Here is a 19,645-nt window from a genome sequence, read left to right on the forward strand (position 1 = left end):
AAGCAGCAGCAGGAATCTGCAAGGTAATGGGAACAAGCAGGTAAGAGGGAAAGTGGAGGCAGTCGCTAGTGGGAATCAAAACAGCAGACGCAGACACAGAGGGGATGAGCACTCCCAGTACTGAGATTGGTTGTCTCCTATTTAGGTTGTCTCACAATGGCAACAATAATTATTGAACCAATCCACCATTTTTCTTTTTAATATACAGTAGAAGGTTTTGTTTGTTTTTCTTGAGAAACACACTTTGCCCTTAACATATCACCCTCTATTTTTAACAATAAAAATCTGGGTTCTGGTGATCATCTTGAATACCAGTCTTGAGCCATGTTAGAATAAAATATATTGCACCAGCTGGTACAGGGTGTTCCCAAATCACTGTTTTAGGTATACAACCACACTTTTCTGGTCTAACACAAGAGGAGCAAAACTGAAGCTGCTCCTCAAAGTTAGGAATATTTTTTAAGTTGAACTTAATTAGGTCTCGGGTTAAGAAAATCTGAATGAAATGCCCATGCTTACAGTGCAGGAGCATATTAGCAATGGTGCATGTGTCACCTCCGCGTTAGTAACAACTTTTTTTGTAAGAATCCTTTGAGTAGGTACTAATTCAGACACTGAAGACAGCATAAGAAAATATTTGGGTTTTTTTTAATTTAAACAGGTGAAAAGGACATGCATTAAACATTCTTATAAACGTGAATAATGCATCTCTTCTTTCTGAAGCACTGTTTTAATATAGTCTTTTGTGGGAAATGAACGCTTCAGCAATTCCCTCTCCTTGCTGGACAAATGAGATACAAATCCATTCTATTACTACTGTGAGTCTCCTATGGGGTCTCATAAAGTTCCCACCAGTTCTAGTTAGGGAAATGTGAGCGGTCCTGTGCACATCTGATTAGATATCTTCATATTTCATTGCATGATCATATCACGCATAGCTAAAAGGAATTTTTAGAGAATACTACTTCTTTGGAATTGCTCTTGAAAAGCACCGATAGATATGAGTTCAGTCTCTTGTGGAAACAAAAACTCTCACTGCAGCAGTCATCGTACATTTATAATTAGCTTAATGAAGTCCTTTTTTTTTATTGCTCCACTGATAGAAATACTGTCTTGCAAAATGACAGACAGTTCTGAGTTGCAATTAAGAATTTAGTACAACCTTGATACAGCAGATGGAGGACATTAACGTAAGTTTACTGTGAAAGAGTAGCCCAGTGATGGAAACCAAGTTAGAAAATGAATTATATAGGGCAGTCATATACATCATTTTTGAAATCATTTGCATCTACCATACTGCACATTAGCAGATACTCTGTTATTACTGTGAACATAAATAATTCCTAGGCATCCCAATCAGGACCATGTGGATACTAAAGGATGAGGAAACACAACCCTTCCATTTTAATTTCATGTCTGGACTCAGCCAACAATAAAAAAAGCCCCTGATCTTTGCAGAAGTTGCAAATAAATGTTGAAGAGCGGTGGCAGAATGTGAGATACGAGAAGCCATCATCCTCCAGGTATGTACAGAGCCCACATTCAAGCAGGAAGGAGAACACTTTGGTCACAGCTCCTGCCTGGGCAAAGCACAGCAGTTACTGCTTTGATTGCGGCTAGCCGGGCACCCACTTGCCTTCATAGAATAATAGGATCAGCTAGGTTGGAAAAGACCTTTAAGATCATTAAATCCAACCATCACCCCAGGACTGCCAAGACCACCACTGAACCATGTCACTGAGGGCCTCATCTACACAATTTTTGATCACTTCCAGGGATGGCGATTCCACCACTTTTCTGGGAAGCCTGTTCCAATGCCTGACAACCCCCTCTGTGAAGAAATTTTTCCTAATATTCAACCTAAAGCTCCCCCAGCACAGCCTGAGGCTGCTACCTCTTGTCCTATTGCTACTGGGGAGAAGAGACCGAACCCCACCTTACTACAATCTCCTTCCAGGTATTTGTAGAGAGTGGTAAGGTCCTCCCTGAGCCTTCTCTTCTCCAGACTAAACAAGCACAGTTCCCTCAGCCATTCCTCATAAGAATTGAACTCCAGGCCCTTCACCAGCTTCATTGCCCTTCTATGGAACCGCTCCAGCATCTCAGTGTCTTTCTTGTAGTGAGGGGCACAGAACTGAGCACAGTGCTCTAGGTGCGGCCTCACCAGTGCTGACTACAGTGGGACGATCACTGCCCTGGCCCTGCTGGCCACACTATTTCTGATACAGGCCAGGATGCCTATGGGCTTCTTGGCTGCCTGGGCACAAACTTCTCACGCTCAGCTCCATCGATCAACACTCCCAGGTCCTTTACCTCCAAGCAGCTTTCCAGCCACTCTTCCCCAGGCCTGCAGCACTGCATGGGGTTGTTGTGACCCAAGTGCAGGACTCAGCACTGTGCCTTGTTGAGACGCATACCCCTGGCCACAGCCCATCGATCCAGCCTTCAGCACACCAGTCCCCGGTACCATCACCCCATTACCCGCGTACGGCGCTTCGAGCCATCATGCCGGGAATACGGCCAGGTTTAAAATGCACAGTTGCCTTATCACTGTCCCCCCGGGCCGCGCCCTGCGCCAAGCGAGCTCCACCGGCACCCCTCTCAGCCCCGACGGCACGCTCCCCGTCAACCCCAGGCCGCCCCTCCGGTTCCCGCAGGGAGCTGGCGGGCTCGGCCCGGGGCTGTTGTTGCTTATGGGAGTTGTAGTTGCTTATGCTGCCCCCGGCGCGCCCCGCGGTTCCGCAGCGGGGAGGGAAGCTCCCAGCGTGCTCCGCGAGAGGCAGCCGCGGTGGGGACGCGGCGGGCCGCAGGGTGAGGACTACATTTCCCAAAGTGCACCGTGGCCGCCGTTGGCCAGGCGGGGCGCACTGGCGGCGGAACCGGCGCGGCGGTTGAATGTGGCGGGGAGACGAGCGCGATGGAGTTATCGTCGCTCGTCAGGAAGCTGGGTAACGGCTCCCGTCGCTCTCCCGGGGCGTCGCGGCTGTCCTGGCGCCTCCGCGGGGCTGTGTGCAGGGGTACGGCGGGGCCCCTGCCCCCCGTCCTCGTACGGCGTGGCGGGGGTTTCACCTGCGAAACGGGGCCGTCGGTCCTGTGTGGAGCTCGGCTGCTGGCGGGGAGGTGAAAGGGGGGGGAGCTGACGGCTCCTTTCTTGGTACTCGAGGAGCAGGGTTGTCCCTGCCCTGCCTCCGCTTCCGCCCCACTCCCGATCGGTATCTCCCTTGAGTCCCTTGTCACTTTTCTGCCTTTTGCTTTTCCATTCGATTCGCCGCTGCAGACGTGGAGGGGACTGTGGCACAGGGTGACACATCCCTAGGGAACGCCGCAGGCTTTCGTCTTCAGAGACAGACTTTTCCTCCAATGGTCTTGGGTAGACTTTTGTCCGACTTGTTGGTGTGATGCATTTTTCGGGATCCACAATACAGTTTGGTAGAGGTGTTTGGATTTTAGTTGTGTGCTTTAAGAAAAAGGCTATTCTCTTATAATTTGGCATCAGATTTTATCAGTATATTTTACAATATTTCACCTCTTTACACCAGGCAAACATACCTGAATAGCTTACTGCTGCTGGGAACAGTCATATTTGTCTTCCTGGTAAGCATAATCTGACAGTGTAAAAGCCAGCTTTTTTTCACTGATCTTCGGCAGTATTCTGTTTGTCCAAATAAGAAGTAACTTATGACATATAATTTTTTGAGTTTTTGAATCCTGTTTTGTTGGTTTTTGTTTTTTTGACAGGTCATGAACTGGCAGAGATAAGAGAACGATCTCTGAAGACTATTCTGTTTAAATTAGATCATAACTTGATATCATATGCAGATCTAGTCCATGAGAAAGTGCTTTTCCTTAATCTTTTGGAGTGGTTCAATTTTCCAGTTGTACCAATAAAAGAGGAAGTACTAAGTTTTGTGAACAGTTTGATCAAGGTATGACATACTATTTATTTATAATTAAACCATATGTCTTTATCAGTGAGACGTTGATGGGCTGGAAAATTGGGCGGAGAGAAACCATATGAGGTTCAGTAAAGGCAAGAGTAAGGGTACTGTACCTGGGGAGGAAGAGCTCTAAGTACCAGTACAGGTTGAGTGCTGACCTATTAAATAGCAGTTCAGCTGAGAAGGACCTGGGAATACTGGTAGATGATAAGTTCACTATGAGCCAGCAGTATGCCCTTGAAGCCAGGAGGGCCAATAGTATCCTGTGATGCATCAGGAGTAGGCCAGCAGGTCAAGGGAGGTGATCCTCCCCCTCTACTCGCCTGTGATGAGACCACGTCTCAAGTACTGTGTCCAGCGCTGGGTTCCTCAGTATAAGAAAGACAAGAAAGTTCTGCAGAAGGTCCAGCAAAGGGTCACAAGGATGATCAGGGGTCTGGAGCATCTCTCTCACGAAGAGAGATTGCAGGAGCTGGGCCTGTTAACAGAAGACTGAGAAGAGGTCGCATTAATGCATACAAATATATCAAAGGCAGGTGCCAGGATGATGGTGCCAGATTCTTTTCAGTGGTGCCCAGGAACAGGGTGAGGAGCAGTGGCCATAAACAGAAACATGAGAAGTTTCACCTCAGTATGAGGAAGAACTTCTTTACGTTGAGAGTGGCAGAGCACTGAAACAGGCTGTCCAGGGGGGTTGTGGAGTCTCCCTCTCTGGAGGCATTCAAAGCCACCTAGGCTCATTCCTGTGTAACCTGCTATAGGTGGCCCTGCCTTGGCAGGGAATTGGACTAGATGATCTCCAGAGGAGCCTTCCAACTGTAACAATTCTATGATTCTGTCTTTAGAATCCTGGAGTTAAATAAAATTGTTTTTTGGTTTTGTAGCTCCATGTAATTAGTTATAAAGACAGGAATAATAAAGCCACTGTGTGTAGACAAAAAATTAAAACAATTTGAATGACTAGAGAGTTGGGGAAAAAATAATTAATTTCTGGGTTTCTACTTTAATTTCTCTGCTCCTTCAGTTTCTCGTTTGTTATTTAATTTCTTCCTTGGGGCATGTCTTGCAGCTAAGCATTTGCACTGTTCCTGGAAACTGAAGATTTAAACAATGGTGCAACTTTTTTGAAAGATTTGATGAAATGTTTCAGACATTTCAGAGATCTCAGATTCTTACGTTTTTGTGTTTTAATCACTAAAGAGCAGCTATGCAGAGGAAAAAAAAATTCTGTCCTTGATGAATGGCCTAAATGGATAAAGGCAAAATATAACTTAAGTTTTGATTACATCTTTCCTCCCTATGCTGCCACCCTCCACACTTCCTAAGAGACATTGAAACTTTCCAGGCTAACTTTGCCAGTTATTTGTCCTAATGTAGCATCCACCTGCTGCTCAGAGAATGGTTGAAATTGGTGCAGTGGAATTCTTCTCTCAGCTTCGCCCCAATGTGGATCCAAACTTGCAGGCCATAATTGATGGGATTGTGGATGGACTGTTCTTCCTTCCTTGTGGACTTCCTTCTAGTTCTTTATGTTATGAAACTCAGTCTCAGACTTCAGTAGATCAACCAGGTAAATTACATATTTTGAGATATGATTCATTTAAAGTAAAAATAAAGTAGAGGAAAAGTTTCCAGGCTGATATTTTCGGGCAAAGCTGGCAGATTATTCCTGAGAGATCAGTGAAGTATATGGAAAGCAGATTCTGCTAGAGAAGGAGTGATCTTAGCTAAATCAGATAGTGCCATTCCTGTAATGGCATTCTCTGCATAAGAACAATCCTGTTATTTGTAGTCAGATCTTCTCTATTTTTTTCAGTGTGTAATATCTGTTTGCTATAATGTAAAAAGGGCACGACGTAGGAGTAACTTTCAAAGACAGCTTTATGGCAGCAATTTTAGCAATTCTGAACAAATCTACAGTTAAGCGTATATGCTTTGCTTTTTTTCTTTGTATAGTAGACTCTAACTTTGAAAGCAATTCAAATAAAAAAAAGGCAGTAAGTGGTTCTAAGAAAGCTACATTAATTGTATTCAATCTGCTTAGTTATGGATAAATATCTGCTATGTATAAATATGTCAGCTGTTTAAAATGACGTGTGAAGTGCTTCATATATCTGTGAGGTGCTTCTGTTATCTAGCTTGTTATTGATCTGTTATAACGATTTACAGTGCTTCTTAGATGTAGTCAAGAAGTAAACCCATATGGTTCTCTTCTGCCTTACAAAATTTAGCAAGAAGTGTAGAGGATAAAATTACATACCATGGCTTTATTCTCCTGGTTCTTGTGGGAAAGACACTGCTGGTATACTGGATGGTGTAGTAATGGCCACACCTCTGTCACTCTTACTGTGCAATCTCAGAGATAAAAGTAATTTCCTGCAGCCTGTCTAATGCTTGGAGTTTTAGTTTGCTAGAACTGTGTAGTGGCTGGTGATTGATTTCCCCCACCCTCTTCCCTCTTTTCTTTCTTGCACTTCCTTTTTTTTTTTTTTTTTTTTACATTGCCTTTTTATCTCTCCCCCCTTCCCTTTTTTTTTCCACCATGTGCTCACATAGGGGCATAATACAATAAACTTTTACATATGCATTCTTCAGCTATATCTTTTCAAAACTACCCATTTGAAGTATTGTACATAATTTCTCTTTATGCTGTGAATTGTGTACGTGTGTGTATGAAATATTCTTAATAGTTGCTAGCAGGATTGTTGTATTCTTTCTATATCAATTTCAGTAACTGGGAAGAATTGTAAAGTAATAATCTAGGCATTATCTGATTTGATCCTTTGAACCAAATATTATAATGTGGAGAGATTGATTGCTTTTAGTATTACATACCTTGTGTATACAGTTTGTATTAATTACCTGTATTTAATAATTTGCATATTTTATACCAGGTGGACAGCTTTTTAGCTGACCTGAAAAGACAGCAGTTACAGTAGAAAAAGGTTTTAAGTAGTTGATTTAAAAAGTTAATTTTATTACTAAGTAGGTAGATTAGAGGAAAGTTTTTGGTTTTTTGGCTGCCAGTTCTCCATTGGGCAATATATTTTGTGTAATTATTTTTTACTATTGCTTGTATGGAATGGAAGGTAGTATAGGAAAATGGAAAAAAAAAGTTACGGTTCCAGAATATGATTGGAAAAAATAAGCATTGACACATTCTTTTTACTCCACTTTACTGATCATCTGAAACTATTTTAAATCTGTTTCCTTAACAGGTTAAAACTCAAGGGCATAAGGGAGGCAGTTCACGAAAAGCATTGTGATAAATTGAGTTTTGCTTTTGGTTGGGTATTTTTTGTTAGTGTACTTTTTTAAACTTCCTCTTTATGTGTTTTAGTTCTGCCTCAAGAGGAATTATTCGCTGGATATTTTTGTCAAGGTAGAAGTCATCTGCCACAGTTAGTAATACCTCCCAAAAGAACAGTTGGTATGTACAGCTATAGAATAAGAATATGTTAATTACAGAAAGTGGCTAGAATTGTAATTTAGATTGAATGCCATTATGAATATTATTATTGGCTATTTTCCTGTTGTTCTGTGAAATCTGTTATCACAGAAACTACAATTATAATGCTTATGAAAATGACATCTTAATAGATGTCTTCTCTAGGAAATAGTGTAACTTTGAAATATGGTAAAATATGCTGTAATTAAAAAAATATTTAAATTGGTAATGCTTTTTAGAAGATTTGTGTTCTGTAATCAAAAGTAGCTTTTTGATTACTGTTTTATTTCAACAAAACTTAGTCTGAAGTACCTTTCTGCTTTTCAGAAAACTAGATTAGGTGCTTTAGAAATCTTTACGTTGCATCTAAATGAAAACCAATGTTATGCTTTTATTTTTTTGGTCAGTAAAATGATATAAAATGTTTCACAGACACAGACCAGTATTTTGGCAAGTCTTTAGGTGTACCAGTATACTAGTAGCAGTTCACAGGAGAGTGTCATATTTAACATAGAATACAATACAGTGCTAAGAGTTGGATTTTAAAATATGACTTTGCAGTTATTGTACGTAAATCACCAGATTACTTTTTGAGTAGTGTGTCAAATTGCACAATAATTATTACAAACTTTAACTTAAAAATAGCTTTAAAGTTATGTTAGTTAAAAAGTTATTATGTGTCATAATTTAGTAACAACTACAATTTCTTCTGCTGTAAGAATAAAAGCATGAGGTCAAATTTTTTTTTTTTTTTGAGATTGTGTTAATAAATATTCTTTAGTAGCAGAACAAAATTATAATCTAAAAGCATGATGTGGGGGATTGTGTACTCTGCTACTAATACTGTTACTTCTTCTATTTGCTAAAACTTTCTTCAATAAACATTCCATCTTGATTTGAGATGACCTTAGTGTTTTTTTGGTATTGCTGAAAACTCATTAGAAGCACTTTAGTGTAAGACTGCATTTACTAAAAAGTCTTTCTATTTCAGATAGTATATAGTTCATAGGTTCTTGACATTGCCACGGAAATACACAGTATAACATTTCTATAAAATATACTGCAAAATATCCACTCTCTTTTTTTGCAGTGAAATGCTTGAAATTTTCCACGTTTCCTTGGCTAACTCTGACTTCAACAGATAGGCATGTTCTTTCATCACATGAAAGGTATGGTAATAAAGACATGATGGCTTGCTGGTAGTTTTTTTTTTTCTTGGGTAAGAGTGGTTCTAAATTTGTGTCCTTTTGCATCATTACTCTGTCCTGTAAATGACCTAATGGGTTAATTTTTTTTTCCATATTTTTGTTCATGGCACTTTAGTCTGTCTTCTGAATATCTCAAGTGGATCAAAGATTTCATTCAGTTAGTTTTGGAACAGGCTGGAATAAAATCATTATTTAATGTACCCCCACAGCCACTTGGTAGAGAAATCCATGCTTTCTGAGGTAGCTTAACTAGGTTTAGGCTGGTAAGTTTAGGTACAATGCCTTATCCAGGCATTGCATTATTCATATCATCTTTCTGCAGTGCTTAATTTTATTTTTCTATTTTAATTTAGAAAATCAGTGTTTGAGGTGGCCCAAGGAAAGGTACTGTAGTTGCAATTCCTTATGAGTTCACACAGAGCTGTGATAGATTTCTAGCATAGCCTGCAATGCAGTTTCATGGACAGGAGTATTTAATAAGTCTACTCTAACCATATATTACAAGCTTTCTTGTAATATATATATTTCCTTTTGAAAGATCTCTGAAGCTGGCAAGCATCTTCAATATTTAATTTCCTTTATGCCTGAGTCAAGAAAAAGAGCATAGATCCTTAAAAGTAGACATATTTGATTTTTTTATTTTGTTTTCCTTTTCCCCAGTGGTTTTGGAAACAATAAAAATATAAAAAACTGCAGTAGAATACCCAAAAGGTTCTTGTTATTTACTAATATACATACTAGAGGATAGCAAATAAATCTCTTCCTTTATGTAACTTCCCACATGTAATTACAACACTTTTAAGTCATATATGAACCTTAATAATGAAAAAACTTCCTTATTGGTAAGAGTTAGATTACTTGCTGTGTACCACTGAGATAATCACTAGCTTCACAGGGATTTTCCAGTTGTTTTAATTCCAAATTCAGAATCAATAAAGATTTTTCTGGAAACTTAATTTAACATGGTTTGATAATAGCTGGAATTGAGTTTTTTCTTTGTTGTATACAAAATGAGCATAGATAAGGAATAATTCAAGTTTAAATATGGTATGACAATAGAACTATAGCATTTTCTTTCTTCAGATCCTTTAGTGTTATGATTATAACTTTATTGTAAAGACTTGTTCAAGCTAATTATTTCTTTTTATTTGTTTGTTTTAATACATATTTAAATATGAACTTCATTTTTAGCTCTTTGAGAAGTAACAACCAAAGTTTAATTTGGAGTACGTGTGAGCTTCTTCAGGATGTAATTATGCAAGATTTTCCTGCTGAGATCTTCCTTCAAAGGCCAAAGATTGTACAGGCAAGAATTCATATAAAATTTAAGGGTTTTATTGTGCTATGAGTTGTGTCAAGTAAAAATTGATGTAAATAATACAGTTTGTTTCCAAACAAAATAGCTAAACAAAAGTTCCTTTATGTAAATTCTAGGTGCATGGAAGAGGGTTCATTTGCTATGGATTGTGTTTAGAAAGTTACTTAGTTGTAATAGTGTGTATTACTGTATAGTTCCTGGGAGCAATCCCAGGCACAGCTACAGGTTGGGCAGGGAAGAGATTCAGAGCAGCCCTTTGGAGAAGGACTTAGGAGTGTTGGTCAATGAGAAAATGAACATGAGCTGGCAGTGTGAGCTCGCAGCCCAGAAAGCCAGCCGTATCCTGGGCTGCACCAAAAGAAGCAGGTCGAAGGGGGTGATCCTGTCCCTCTACTCTGCTCTCGTGAGACCTTACTTGGAGTACTGTGTACAGTTCTGGTGTCCTCAACATAAAAAGGACATGGAACTGTTGGAACAAGTCCATAGAAGGGCCATGAGGATGATCAGGGTACTGGAGCACCTCCTGTATGAAGACAGGCTGAGAAAGTTGAGGCTGTTCAGCCTGGAGAAGGGAAGGCTGTGTGGAGACCTCATAGCAGCCTTCCAGTATCTGAAGGGGGCCTATAGGGATGCTGGGGAGGGACTCTTCATTAGAGACTGTAGTGATAGGACAAGGGGTAACAGGTTAAAACTTCAACAGGGGAAGTTTAGATTGGATATAAGGAGGAAATTCTTTACTGTGATGGTGGTGAGGCACTGGAATAGGTTGCCCGAGGAAATTGTGAATGCTCCATTCCTGGCAGTGTTCAAGGCCAGTTTGGACAGAGCCTTGGGTGACATGGTCTAGTGTGAGTTGCCCCTGCCCATGGCAGGGGGGTTGGAACTAGATGATCTTAAGGTCGTTTCCAACCCTAACTATTCTATGATTCTACCAATCAGTAATGAAGTATGTTGAACTAATACTTTGTTTCATCTGAGTAAGATGAAATTGTGTCACTGTCAGATGCACACCCTCTAATGGGCTCCCATATAATGAGCCTTTAGAGCCATAGTGACTTTATTGAAAATATAGTGTGGAACTCATACAATTTACAGTCTTGCATTCAGTAAGAAAACACTAGCTAAGCCTATTTATTCTTTGCTGTGAGTTTTAAATATTTAGAAACGTTTATGACCTGTATTTAGTGAAAGACTTGCTGGCAAGAGTGTTCATGGAGGTTCATTAATGTTCAGCTACCAGTGTTGATGATTTTCATTCGATGATAGAGAAGGTTGGAAGCAACCTTAAAAATTTTCTATTTCCAATGCCCCTACCATGAGCAGGGACGCCTTCCACTAGACCAAGTTACTCAAAACCCCATCCAAACTAGCCTTGACCACTTCCAGGGATGGGGCATCCACAGCTTCTCAGGGCAACCTATGCCGGTGTCTCACCAGCCTCATAGTGAAGAATTTTTTCCTAATATCTAATCTTACTCTCCACTGTGTCAGCCTTAAGCAATTCCTCCTTATCTTGCTACTACCACCTACCAGCCCTTGTAAAAAGTCTGTCTCCAGCTTTCTTGTAGGCCCCTTTTCAGGACTGGAAAGCTGCCATAAGCTTTCCTGGAGCCTTCTCTTCTCCAGGCTGAACAGCTCCAACTCTCTCAGCCTGTTTTCATAGGAGAAGCACTCCAGCCCTCTGATCATCTTTGTGGTGCTTCTCTGGACACACTCTAACAGGTCCATGTCTTTCTTGGGTTGGAGGTCCCAGAGCTGAACACTGCTCCAGATGGGGGTGTCGCAAAAGAGGGGGAGAACCACCTCCCTCAACCTGCTGGTTACACTTCATTTGATGAAGCCCTGGATATAATTGGCTTTCTGGACTGCAAGCGCACACTGCCAGCTCATGTTGAGCTTTTTGTTAGCTAACACCCACAAGTCTTTCTCCTCAGGGCTGCTCTCAAGCCAGTCTCTGCCCAGCCTGTATTTGTGCTTGGTATTGCACCGACTCAGGTGCAGTGCTTTGCAAATGGCCTTGTTGAACTTTGTAAGGTTTGCATGGACCCATCCTTTGAACCTGTCAGGGTCCCTCTGGATGGCATCCCTACCCTCCAGTGTGTTGAGTGCAACCACACAGCTTGGTGTTGTCAACAAACTTGCTGAGGGTGCACTCAATCCCACTGTCCATGTCGCTGACTATTCTTTTAAAGTGTGTTTTACATTTGCAGAGCCTTTTGTCTCTGCTAAACCTGGCTTTTGGAGGAGATGGAAGATGTCAGTTAGCTTTACAGGCTGTGTCGTGCCTGCAGCAGTTGTGTGTCTTCTTGAGAAGCAGACTTAACTTTCACAGAGATCCAAGTTTTTCTTCCACAGAGCAAGGTAGGTATTTTTAGATATTTTAAATGCTGTTGTGTTTTTTGTACAGGTAAGATTAAAATGATTTTTAAAAAATGACAGTCCACAACATTATAGCAAATGTATTCTTGTGAAACTGTTTTGCTAAATAATCATGTTCAGTACTGTTCATGTTAGTAATTATTTTTGGAGTACTTGTATTATTTTAAAATACTTATTAGTTTTTACAATTTCCTGTGATTCTTCATTCGTCAGCTTTTCCCAGTATCCAGCTGTTTGTATGTCACCAGAAGAGGGACTTTTTTAACTAAACCTAAATTAAATCTGTAAAATAAAAGTGGGCAGAGTTTCAGAGAATTTTTCAAGTCCCTGTGGTTAACAATTCAGTTACTAATTTCATGAGCTATGTTAATGTTCTTTATTTTTTTTTCTTTATGCTGATGGCCTAGAAAAGTTTAATCATTATTTTAGGTTTTACGGTCATTAGGGCTATTTTGCAATGTTCTCACTGTTTAAACTTGGTAGATTTAATAGGCTAGATTAATTATAATGGTCTTCCTATTTCCATTTTGTTAGCTGAATTTAATCAACTTTGTTTCTCTACATTGGTAGTCTGGTTGCCTTCATAAGATTGCCCCTATATTTGGTGTCTTAATCACTGCCGTTGGCTGTTTCTTTGCTAAGTCAGTTACAACATCAACAAATCCATGGCCTTAGTCAGATGGTATGTTTGTAGTTTTAAAACTCAAGATTTATGATTCAGCTCTAATTTTCAGTGGTTTTGCCTTGGAATTGAGTTTCCAAACTCTGCTACTTGCCAGTGATAGATTGTCCTAGTTCACCAATATTTACCTGGTGTTTTCCATATCCTACCTTAGTTACTTTTACCATTACATCGCTATGTAGAATCTTTCATAATAATGGATTCCATTAATGGAAAACATATGATTTGTATTACATAAAGGCACGGCTTCCCAAAATTCATCTATATCTTACTGTCAAGAAGCAAGAGGTCCTCCTCGTTCTCAGAATCCATCACCTGGAAGTAGTAGCCCCCGGCCATCTGTGATTGGACGTACAGTTCAGCGTCCTAGAGGAGATGGTCAAGATTGGGATGCAGCATCTTCCAGGTGACTAAAATAGGAAATAAGTATTAATAGAGGAATATATCATAAGCTCCTTGTCAGTGTGTGGGATTATATGAAAGTTTTGTTAACCTGTGAAAATTCAAGCCATATTTATGAATTGTGCAGTTGTTTAAGTGGTGGTCAGAATACCCAAGGTCAGTTTTACCTGCCACATTCTGTCCAACCAACACTTTTAACAAAATCTCGTAGTATCAAGGATCACCTGCTACAAGCTCAGGCGTGTTGCATCCCAACCAGAAGGAAGTGCAGCACGAGGGCCAGGAGACCTCCTTAGATGGATAAGGAGCTCCTGAGGAAAATTCAAATGAAAAAAGAGGCTTATAATAAGTGGAAGCAAGGACAGGCAGCCTGGGCAGAATACAGGGATGTTGTCTGGGAAGCTAGGGACCAGGTTAGGAAAGCTAAGGCTCACTTAGAATTAAACTTAGCTAGAGGTATTAAAGATAACAGGAAGGGATTCTACAGGTACATAGCAAATAAAAAACAGACTAGGGAGAACGTAGGCCCCCTCAGGAAGCTATAGGGAGAACTGGCTACCCTGGATTTGGAGAAGGCTGAGGTTCTGAATGACTTCTTTGCTTCGGTCTTTACTGGCAAAGGCTCTGACCACACCACCCAAGTCGTGGAAGGCAAATGCAGGGACTGTGAGAATGAAGACCTCGGGTCCACTGTAGGAGAGGATCTGGTTCGAGACCATCTTAAAAATCTGAACATACACAAGTCCATGGGTCCTGATGAGATCCATCCGCGAGTCCTGAAGGAGCTGGCGAATGAAGTTGCGAAGCCGCTGGCCATCATATTTGAGAAATCATGGCAGTGAGGTGAAGCTCCCGATGACTGGAAAAAGGGAAATATAACCCCCATGTTCAAGAAGGGGAAAATGGATGACCTGGAGAATTACAGACCTGTCAGTCTCACCTCTGTGCCTGGCAAAAACTTGGAGCAGATTCTCCTGGAAGGCACGCTAAGGCACATGAAAATCAACAAGGTGCTTGGTGACAGCCAGCATGGCTTCACTAAGGGCAAATCCTGCCTGACCAATTTGGTGGCCTTCTATGATGGGGCTACAGAACTGATGGGACAGGGGTAGAGCAGTTGATGTCATCTACCTGGACTTGTGTAAAGCGTTCAACACTGTCCCACACGACATCCTTGTCTCTAAATTGGAGAGACATCAATTTGATGGATGGACCACTTGGTGGATAAAGAACTGGCTGGCTGGCCTCGTGCAAAGAGTTGTGGTCAATGGCTCAAAGTCCAGCTGGAGACCAGTAACGAGTGGTGTCCCTCAGGGATCGGTGTTGGGACCGGTCTTGTTTAACATCTTTGTTGCTGACATGGACAGTGGGATTGAGTGTGCCCTCAGCAAGTTTGCCGATGACACCAAGCTGTGTGGTTCGGTTGATAACGCAGGAGGGAAGGAATGCTATCCAGAGGGACCTCGACACGTTTGTAACGTGGGCTGATGCCAACCTTATGAAGTTTGACTATGGCAAGTGCAAGGTCCTACACCTGGGTCGGAGCAATCCCAGTCACAGCTACAGGTTGGGCAGAGAAGAGATTGAGAGCAGCCCTGTGGGGAATGACTTGGGGGTGTTGGTTGATGAGAAAATGAACATGAGCCGGCAGTGTGCACTTGCAGCCCAGAAAGCCAACCCTATGCTGGTCTGCATCAAAAGGAGCGTGACAAGCAGGTCGAAGGAGGTGATCCTGCCCCTCTACTCTGCTTTTGTGAGACCTCACCTGGAGTATTGTGTGCAGTTGTGGTGTCCTCCGCATAAAAAGGACATGGAACTGTTGGAACAAGTCCAGAGGAGGGCCACGAGGATGATGAGGGGACTGGAGCACCTCCCATATGAAGACAGGCTGAGGAAGTTGGGGCTGTTGAGCCTGGAGAAGAGAAGGCTGCCTCGTAGCAGCCTTCCAGTATCTGAAGGGGGCCTATAGGGATGCTGGGGAGGGACTCTTCATTAGAGACTGTATTGATAGGACAAGGGGTAACAGGTTAAAACTTAAACAGAGAAAGTTTAGATTGGATATAAGGAGGAATTTCTTTCCTGTAAGGGTGTTGAGGCACTGGAATAGGTTGCCCAGGGAAGTTGTGAATGCTCCATCCCCTGGCAGTGTTCAAGACCACACTGGACGAAGCCTTGGGTGATACGATTTAGCGTAAGGTGTCCCTGCCCATGGCAGGGGTGTTGGAACTAGATGATCTTAAGGTCCTTTCCAACCCTAACTGTTCTATGATTCTATGATTCTATCAATTGTTATTGCTTGTGCATGTGTTTGTAAGATGCAGAAAATCATTTATTCAGTCTATTACTGTAAAGTCAGGGATTTCTCTTTTTCTCCAGCAGATAACCCCATAACTTCTTTTAAGTTGCATGGCCATCCTGTAGGTAACAGTATACAGTCTGGTCAAAAATGCTTTAAATGTTTTCAAACTCTTGTGGCTAGCCGCATAGAATGGTTTTAGCATAGTTCAGGCTGACATCTGATTCAGTAAGTGGCTTTGCTTCAATCAACTGATAGACATTATTCATCAAAAATAACATTTCAAATCAGCTGATTTTTCTTTTGCAACACTGTATTAATTGTATGTGTATTTCTTCCCTTACACATTGCTAAGTGCATTTGAAGATGACTGCCAAAACAATATGTGTTCACTTGTGATACTACCAGTTATGACATTTAAAAAAAAAAAAAGCGCCAAGCAAAATCCCATTCTTACGCAACACTTTTGGATAGCAGATAAAGACCGGGATGGAAGGAAGGATATGTGTTAAGGAAGGAGGACATTAAAACACTTGATGCTATTTTTAACATCTATACATATATGGGTTTACTCTTTGTGAGTTAACTGTCTCTTTTTTCTTTGTTTTGTTTGTTTATTAAGTGGAAACAGTACTCAAGCAAATGCAAACTCTGGAATCTCTCTGCGTTCCCCACTTGATGTAGCACATATTGACCTACCTGTTATTGAATATGAGGACACTTTGGAATTACAGATGAAGCAGCTTAGCCTTCCTCAGTTCTGTGTTTCCATCTTGGAAAATGCAATACCTCTTTTAAGAACAGGTAAGAAAGTTTTAAGTATTTCACTTATGTATCCTTCCCATCTTTACTACAAGCCTCTTAAGAAATTGCTATTATAAGGTGAGTACCTCAAATAAGGTACAGATAATTATTGGTATACTGTAGCTAGTTACAACAGTCCTTTTCTAGGAACTTTGTTCAGGGCATAAAGCTTGAATCTTCTGAGTGTTTTCCAGAATGGCTGCAGAAGTTTCAAGTGCTTTTTACTGATGGTGGGAAGTAGTGATAGGAAGAAGTGGGTGTCTGGTAGAAAAATTGTGTGGCTGGATAATATTTCATTCAAGAAGATGAAAAAATAACCACACTTAGCAAAACATGTTCTGATCTCTTTGAGCTTAGATTTTTCCTCCTGTTCAAGAAATAATAAACAACAAATCTGGAAAAAGGTTTATTTTTATTCTTGTGAATGCAGTAACAAACTGTAGCTGTGTTTAGGAAACTTTGATAACGATAATTGCAACAAATGAGTTTTTTAGGTTCTAAATTATGTCATCTTTTTGAAGGCCAGTCTTTTTGCTCTTAGTTTGTTGAAAATAGTATTTAATTGTAACCCAATGTATGTTAAAACGGATATTGGTAAATGTGGTAAGGTTTTCAAATGTAGGAGTAGGAAATGTGTATCTGTTTATGACTAGGTTACTAAAACTTGTTTTTTAATATACTTGTCAACATTCACTGAGCTGGGTAGAGGCTTTAATTTATAACAGTGATATGAAATATATATGAAACTTCCATTTACTCTTGTTTTCATGATTGTTTATAACTTTTTGTGACTTTCTGTTCTGTCACAAAATGCCAATTTACTTGTATATTTCATAGTAACATCAACGTTAATCTGTGTCCACACGAAAATTATTCAGTCTTTTTCTGTAATAAACAAAACTGAAATGAAAACAAGTTAGATTTTTCCTTTTCAGAATAGTGACCTGTAAATAATAATTCTTCACAAGCACATTCATGACTTCTGGCATTTTCTCTTTTACTTATAATGTGAAACTGCAGAAAATATATTTTCAAATTTTTTTCCATTTTTGGTGCATATCACTTCAAATCTGCAGAGTTAAACTATAGTGAGTTTTTCCATCATCCAAGATTATTTCTTTGCACCTTATTGTAGAACTAAAATAGTTTAATTATCAGGTGATGTTATTTTTTTTTCTCTTCTCTCATTTTTTTTTACACTTTTCAAACTCTAGTAGATGATACTTCTTTCTTCTACTGAACTGTAGCATGGCACAGATTGCAAGCAAAATAATTTTTTTTTTTTTTTTGCCATTCACCTGAACTACTGTAATCTGAAGGCACGCTGTGATAGTGTGACACAGTGACGCATGGTAACACGCTGTTTCTCATATGGATATATTTACACATTTATTTTCTTCAGTAAAATCAAAAGGCACTTTTACTAACATTATTATCACCCTATATGTTTAGTGTAGATTTTCTCTTTTTGGGTGAAAGAAAAACAGTAAGCTTACTGTAAAATCTGCTTGCTTGTATTTTGCAATATAATGTATATTTCAGTTAAGCTCAAATTCTGTTCCTTGTGGAAAGTTCATTGAAATTTGAGTTCCCTTGTGACCTGTCTTGTGAGTGAAGTCATTTCAGAAATCAACAGTGGTGTGTATTGTGGTTTTTTTGGTTTTGGGTCTGTGTGGATTTTTTAGTTGCGAGGTTTTTGTGATCAATTTTAAGCTGCCATGCTTGTCTGAAGTTCAGTGTTAATACTGCAAGTCTTAAAGACAATTATTTAAATCTGAACAGTAAAAGATTTGTTTTGCAATCATTGATTATGTCTTACTGTGCATTTAGTAATAATGAACTCTTAGCACATACTAATTGTAGGTTGGGAAATACTATTATTTTGCTGATACATTCATATAAGAGTATGGTGAAATGAACTTGCATGTCTGTAGATCATGACAGCTGCAGCAAGATGTTGCAGATATTTAGTTATTAATGTTTCTGAAATTATAACTCATATTAAAACGGCCATTTCTTAAAACTTGCATTACAGTGGAGAAATTCATGAAGTCATCTTTCAAATGTTTTACATGCAGAAATTTGATTAAGAATTTGAAAATAACTGAAGAGAGAAAAAGTGCTTTTTGGAGGTTTTTGAACATATTCTCTTAAATTGGCAACATTTTGTCTAAAGTAAATGGAAAATACCACTTCTGTGTGATAGGAAAAAGCAAGCTTTCAAAAAGGCCCTGTGCCACTCTTTGCCATATGCTCACTCCACTTAGGCTGCAGATTACATGAGCTGTGGTCTTTGTAACTACATGTCTAGTCACAACACATATATATTTTTTCTCAGGTATATCAACAAGGCTTCTACTGTGTATAAACTCTACAAAATGTAAAAAATACAATAAATTAATGTTCAATCATAACAAACAGTATTTTGGTTTTATTTTCTTAAGAGTTTGAAGGTTGCAAAGTTTTTATGGTAGTTAAAAATATAAATTAGAAATTCAGTGGTCTTGTGTGATGGTTTTAAATAGAAACATACCATCAACAAGTCACTGAGCCAACACTTGCACTAAATCGAGTATTTGGGGGAAACTGTCACGGTATGGTTCCCTAGGATGCTAGACAATTTTGGCATCCTCTGTTGTACGATGCTGAAAGCATTTGGCCTGGCTCCAGGTGTTCTGCCTTGTCCTTCATGAAACCTTCTAGCCTTTGACTGCTTATCCTCTATTGTCTTATCATCTGTGGACGTTAGGAGGAGGTTTATATTTGTAGTAAATGTAGGCTGTAAATTAAGTGGTGGTCCAGATTTCTTGGTTCAAGCATGAAACTGTAAAAAGTATAGAAGTCACAAATAGACCAGATTAGCCTTGTTACTAAGAGATAGTGAGTCAAAAGAAGCAATGAAAATCAATGAATATTGGCCTAAAGAAAGGGGGTGGGTGGGTGGGAGTGGAGCAAAAATTGTTATGAAGAAAAGTACACGTTTGAAGTGTGTATTCATTTTATCGCCTTTAAAAAGAAAATCTCAAACAAAACAATGTGGGATGAAAGCCACTACTGCTATATCAAAAATGCAGATTAAAAATGTTAGGTAAGATCATAGAATCACAGAATGGTTTGGGTTAAAAGGGTCCTTATAATTCCAACCCTCCTGCCATGGGCAGAGACACCTT

At 39.9% G+C, this 19,645-nt stretch overlaps 1 protein-coding gene across 3 annotated transcripts in view; it reads left to right on the top strand.

Moving 5' to 3' along the window:
* The first annotated feature begins 2,807 nt into the window (after positions 1-2,807).
* The window catches only part of RTTN (rotatin), an 86,358-nt gene continuing 69,520 nt past the window's right edge, over positions 2,808-19,645 (top strand). For all 3 annotated transcript variants that reach the window (XM_057414752.1, XM_057414754.1, XM_057414755.1), the window contains exons 1-9: positions 2,808-2,948; positions 3,739-3,926; positions 5,316-5,508; positions 7,279-7,368; positions 8,477-8,555; positions 9,786-9,900; positions 12,123-12,273; positions 13,214-13,379; positions 16,294-16,475. In XM_057414752.1, the coding sequence (XP_057270735.1) occupies positions 2,918-2,948; positions 3,739-3,926; positions 5,316-5,508; positions 7,279-7,368; positions 8,477-8,555; positions 9,786-9,900; positions 12,123-12,273; positions 13,214-13,379; positions 16,294-16,475 (1,195 nt within the window). In that variant the 5' untranslated portion in view covers positions 2,808-2,917. The remainder of the gene's footprint in view (positions 2,949-3,738; positions 3,927-5,315; positions 5,509-7,278; positions 7,369-8,476; positions 8,556-9,785; positions 9,901-12,122; positions 12,274-13,213; positions 13,380-16,293; positions 16,476-19,645) is intronic.

Source organism: Pezoporus wallicus, unplaced genomic scaffold (genome assembly GCF_028554395.1).
Source record: "Pezoporus wallicus isolate ANWC-B61680 ecotype Strahan unplaced genomic scaffold, APGP_CSIRO_Pwel_v1 contig_2, whole genome shotgun sequence".
Classification (NCBI taxonomy): domain Eukaryota; kingdom Metazoa; phylum Chordata; class Aves; order Psittaciformes; family Psittacidae; genus Pezoporus; species Pezoporus wallicus.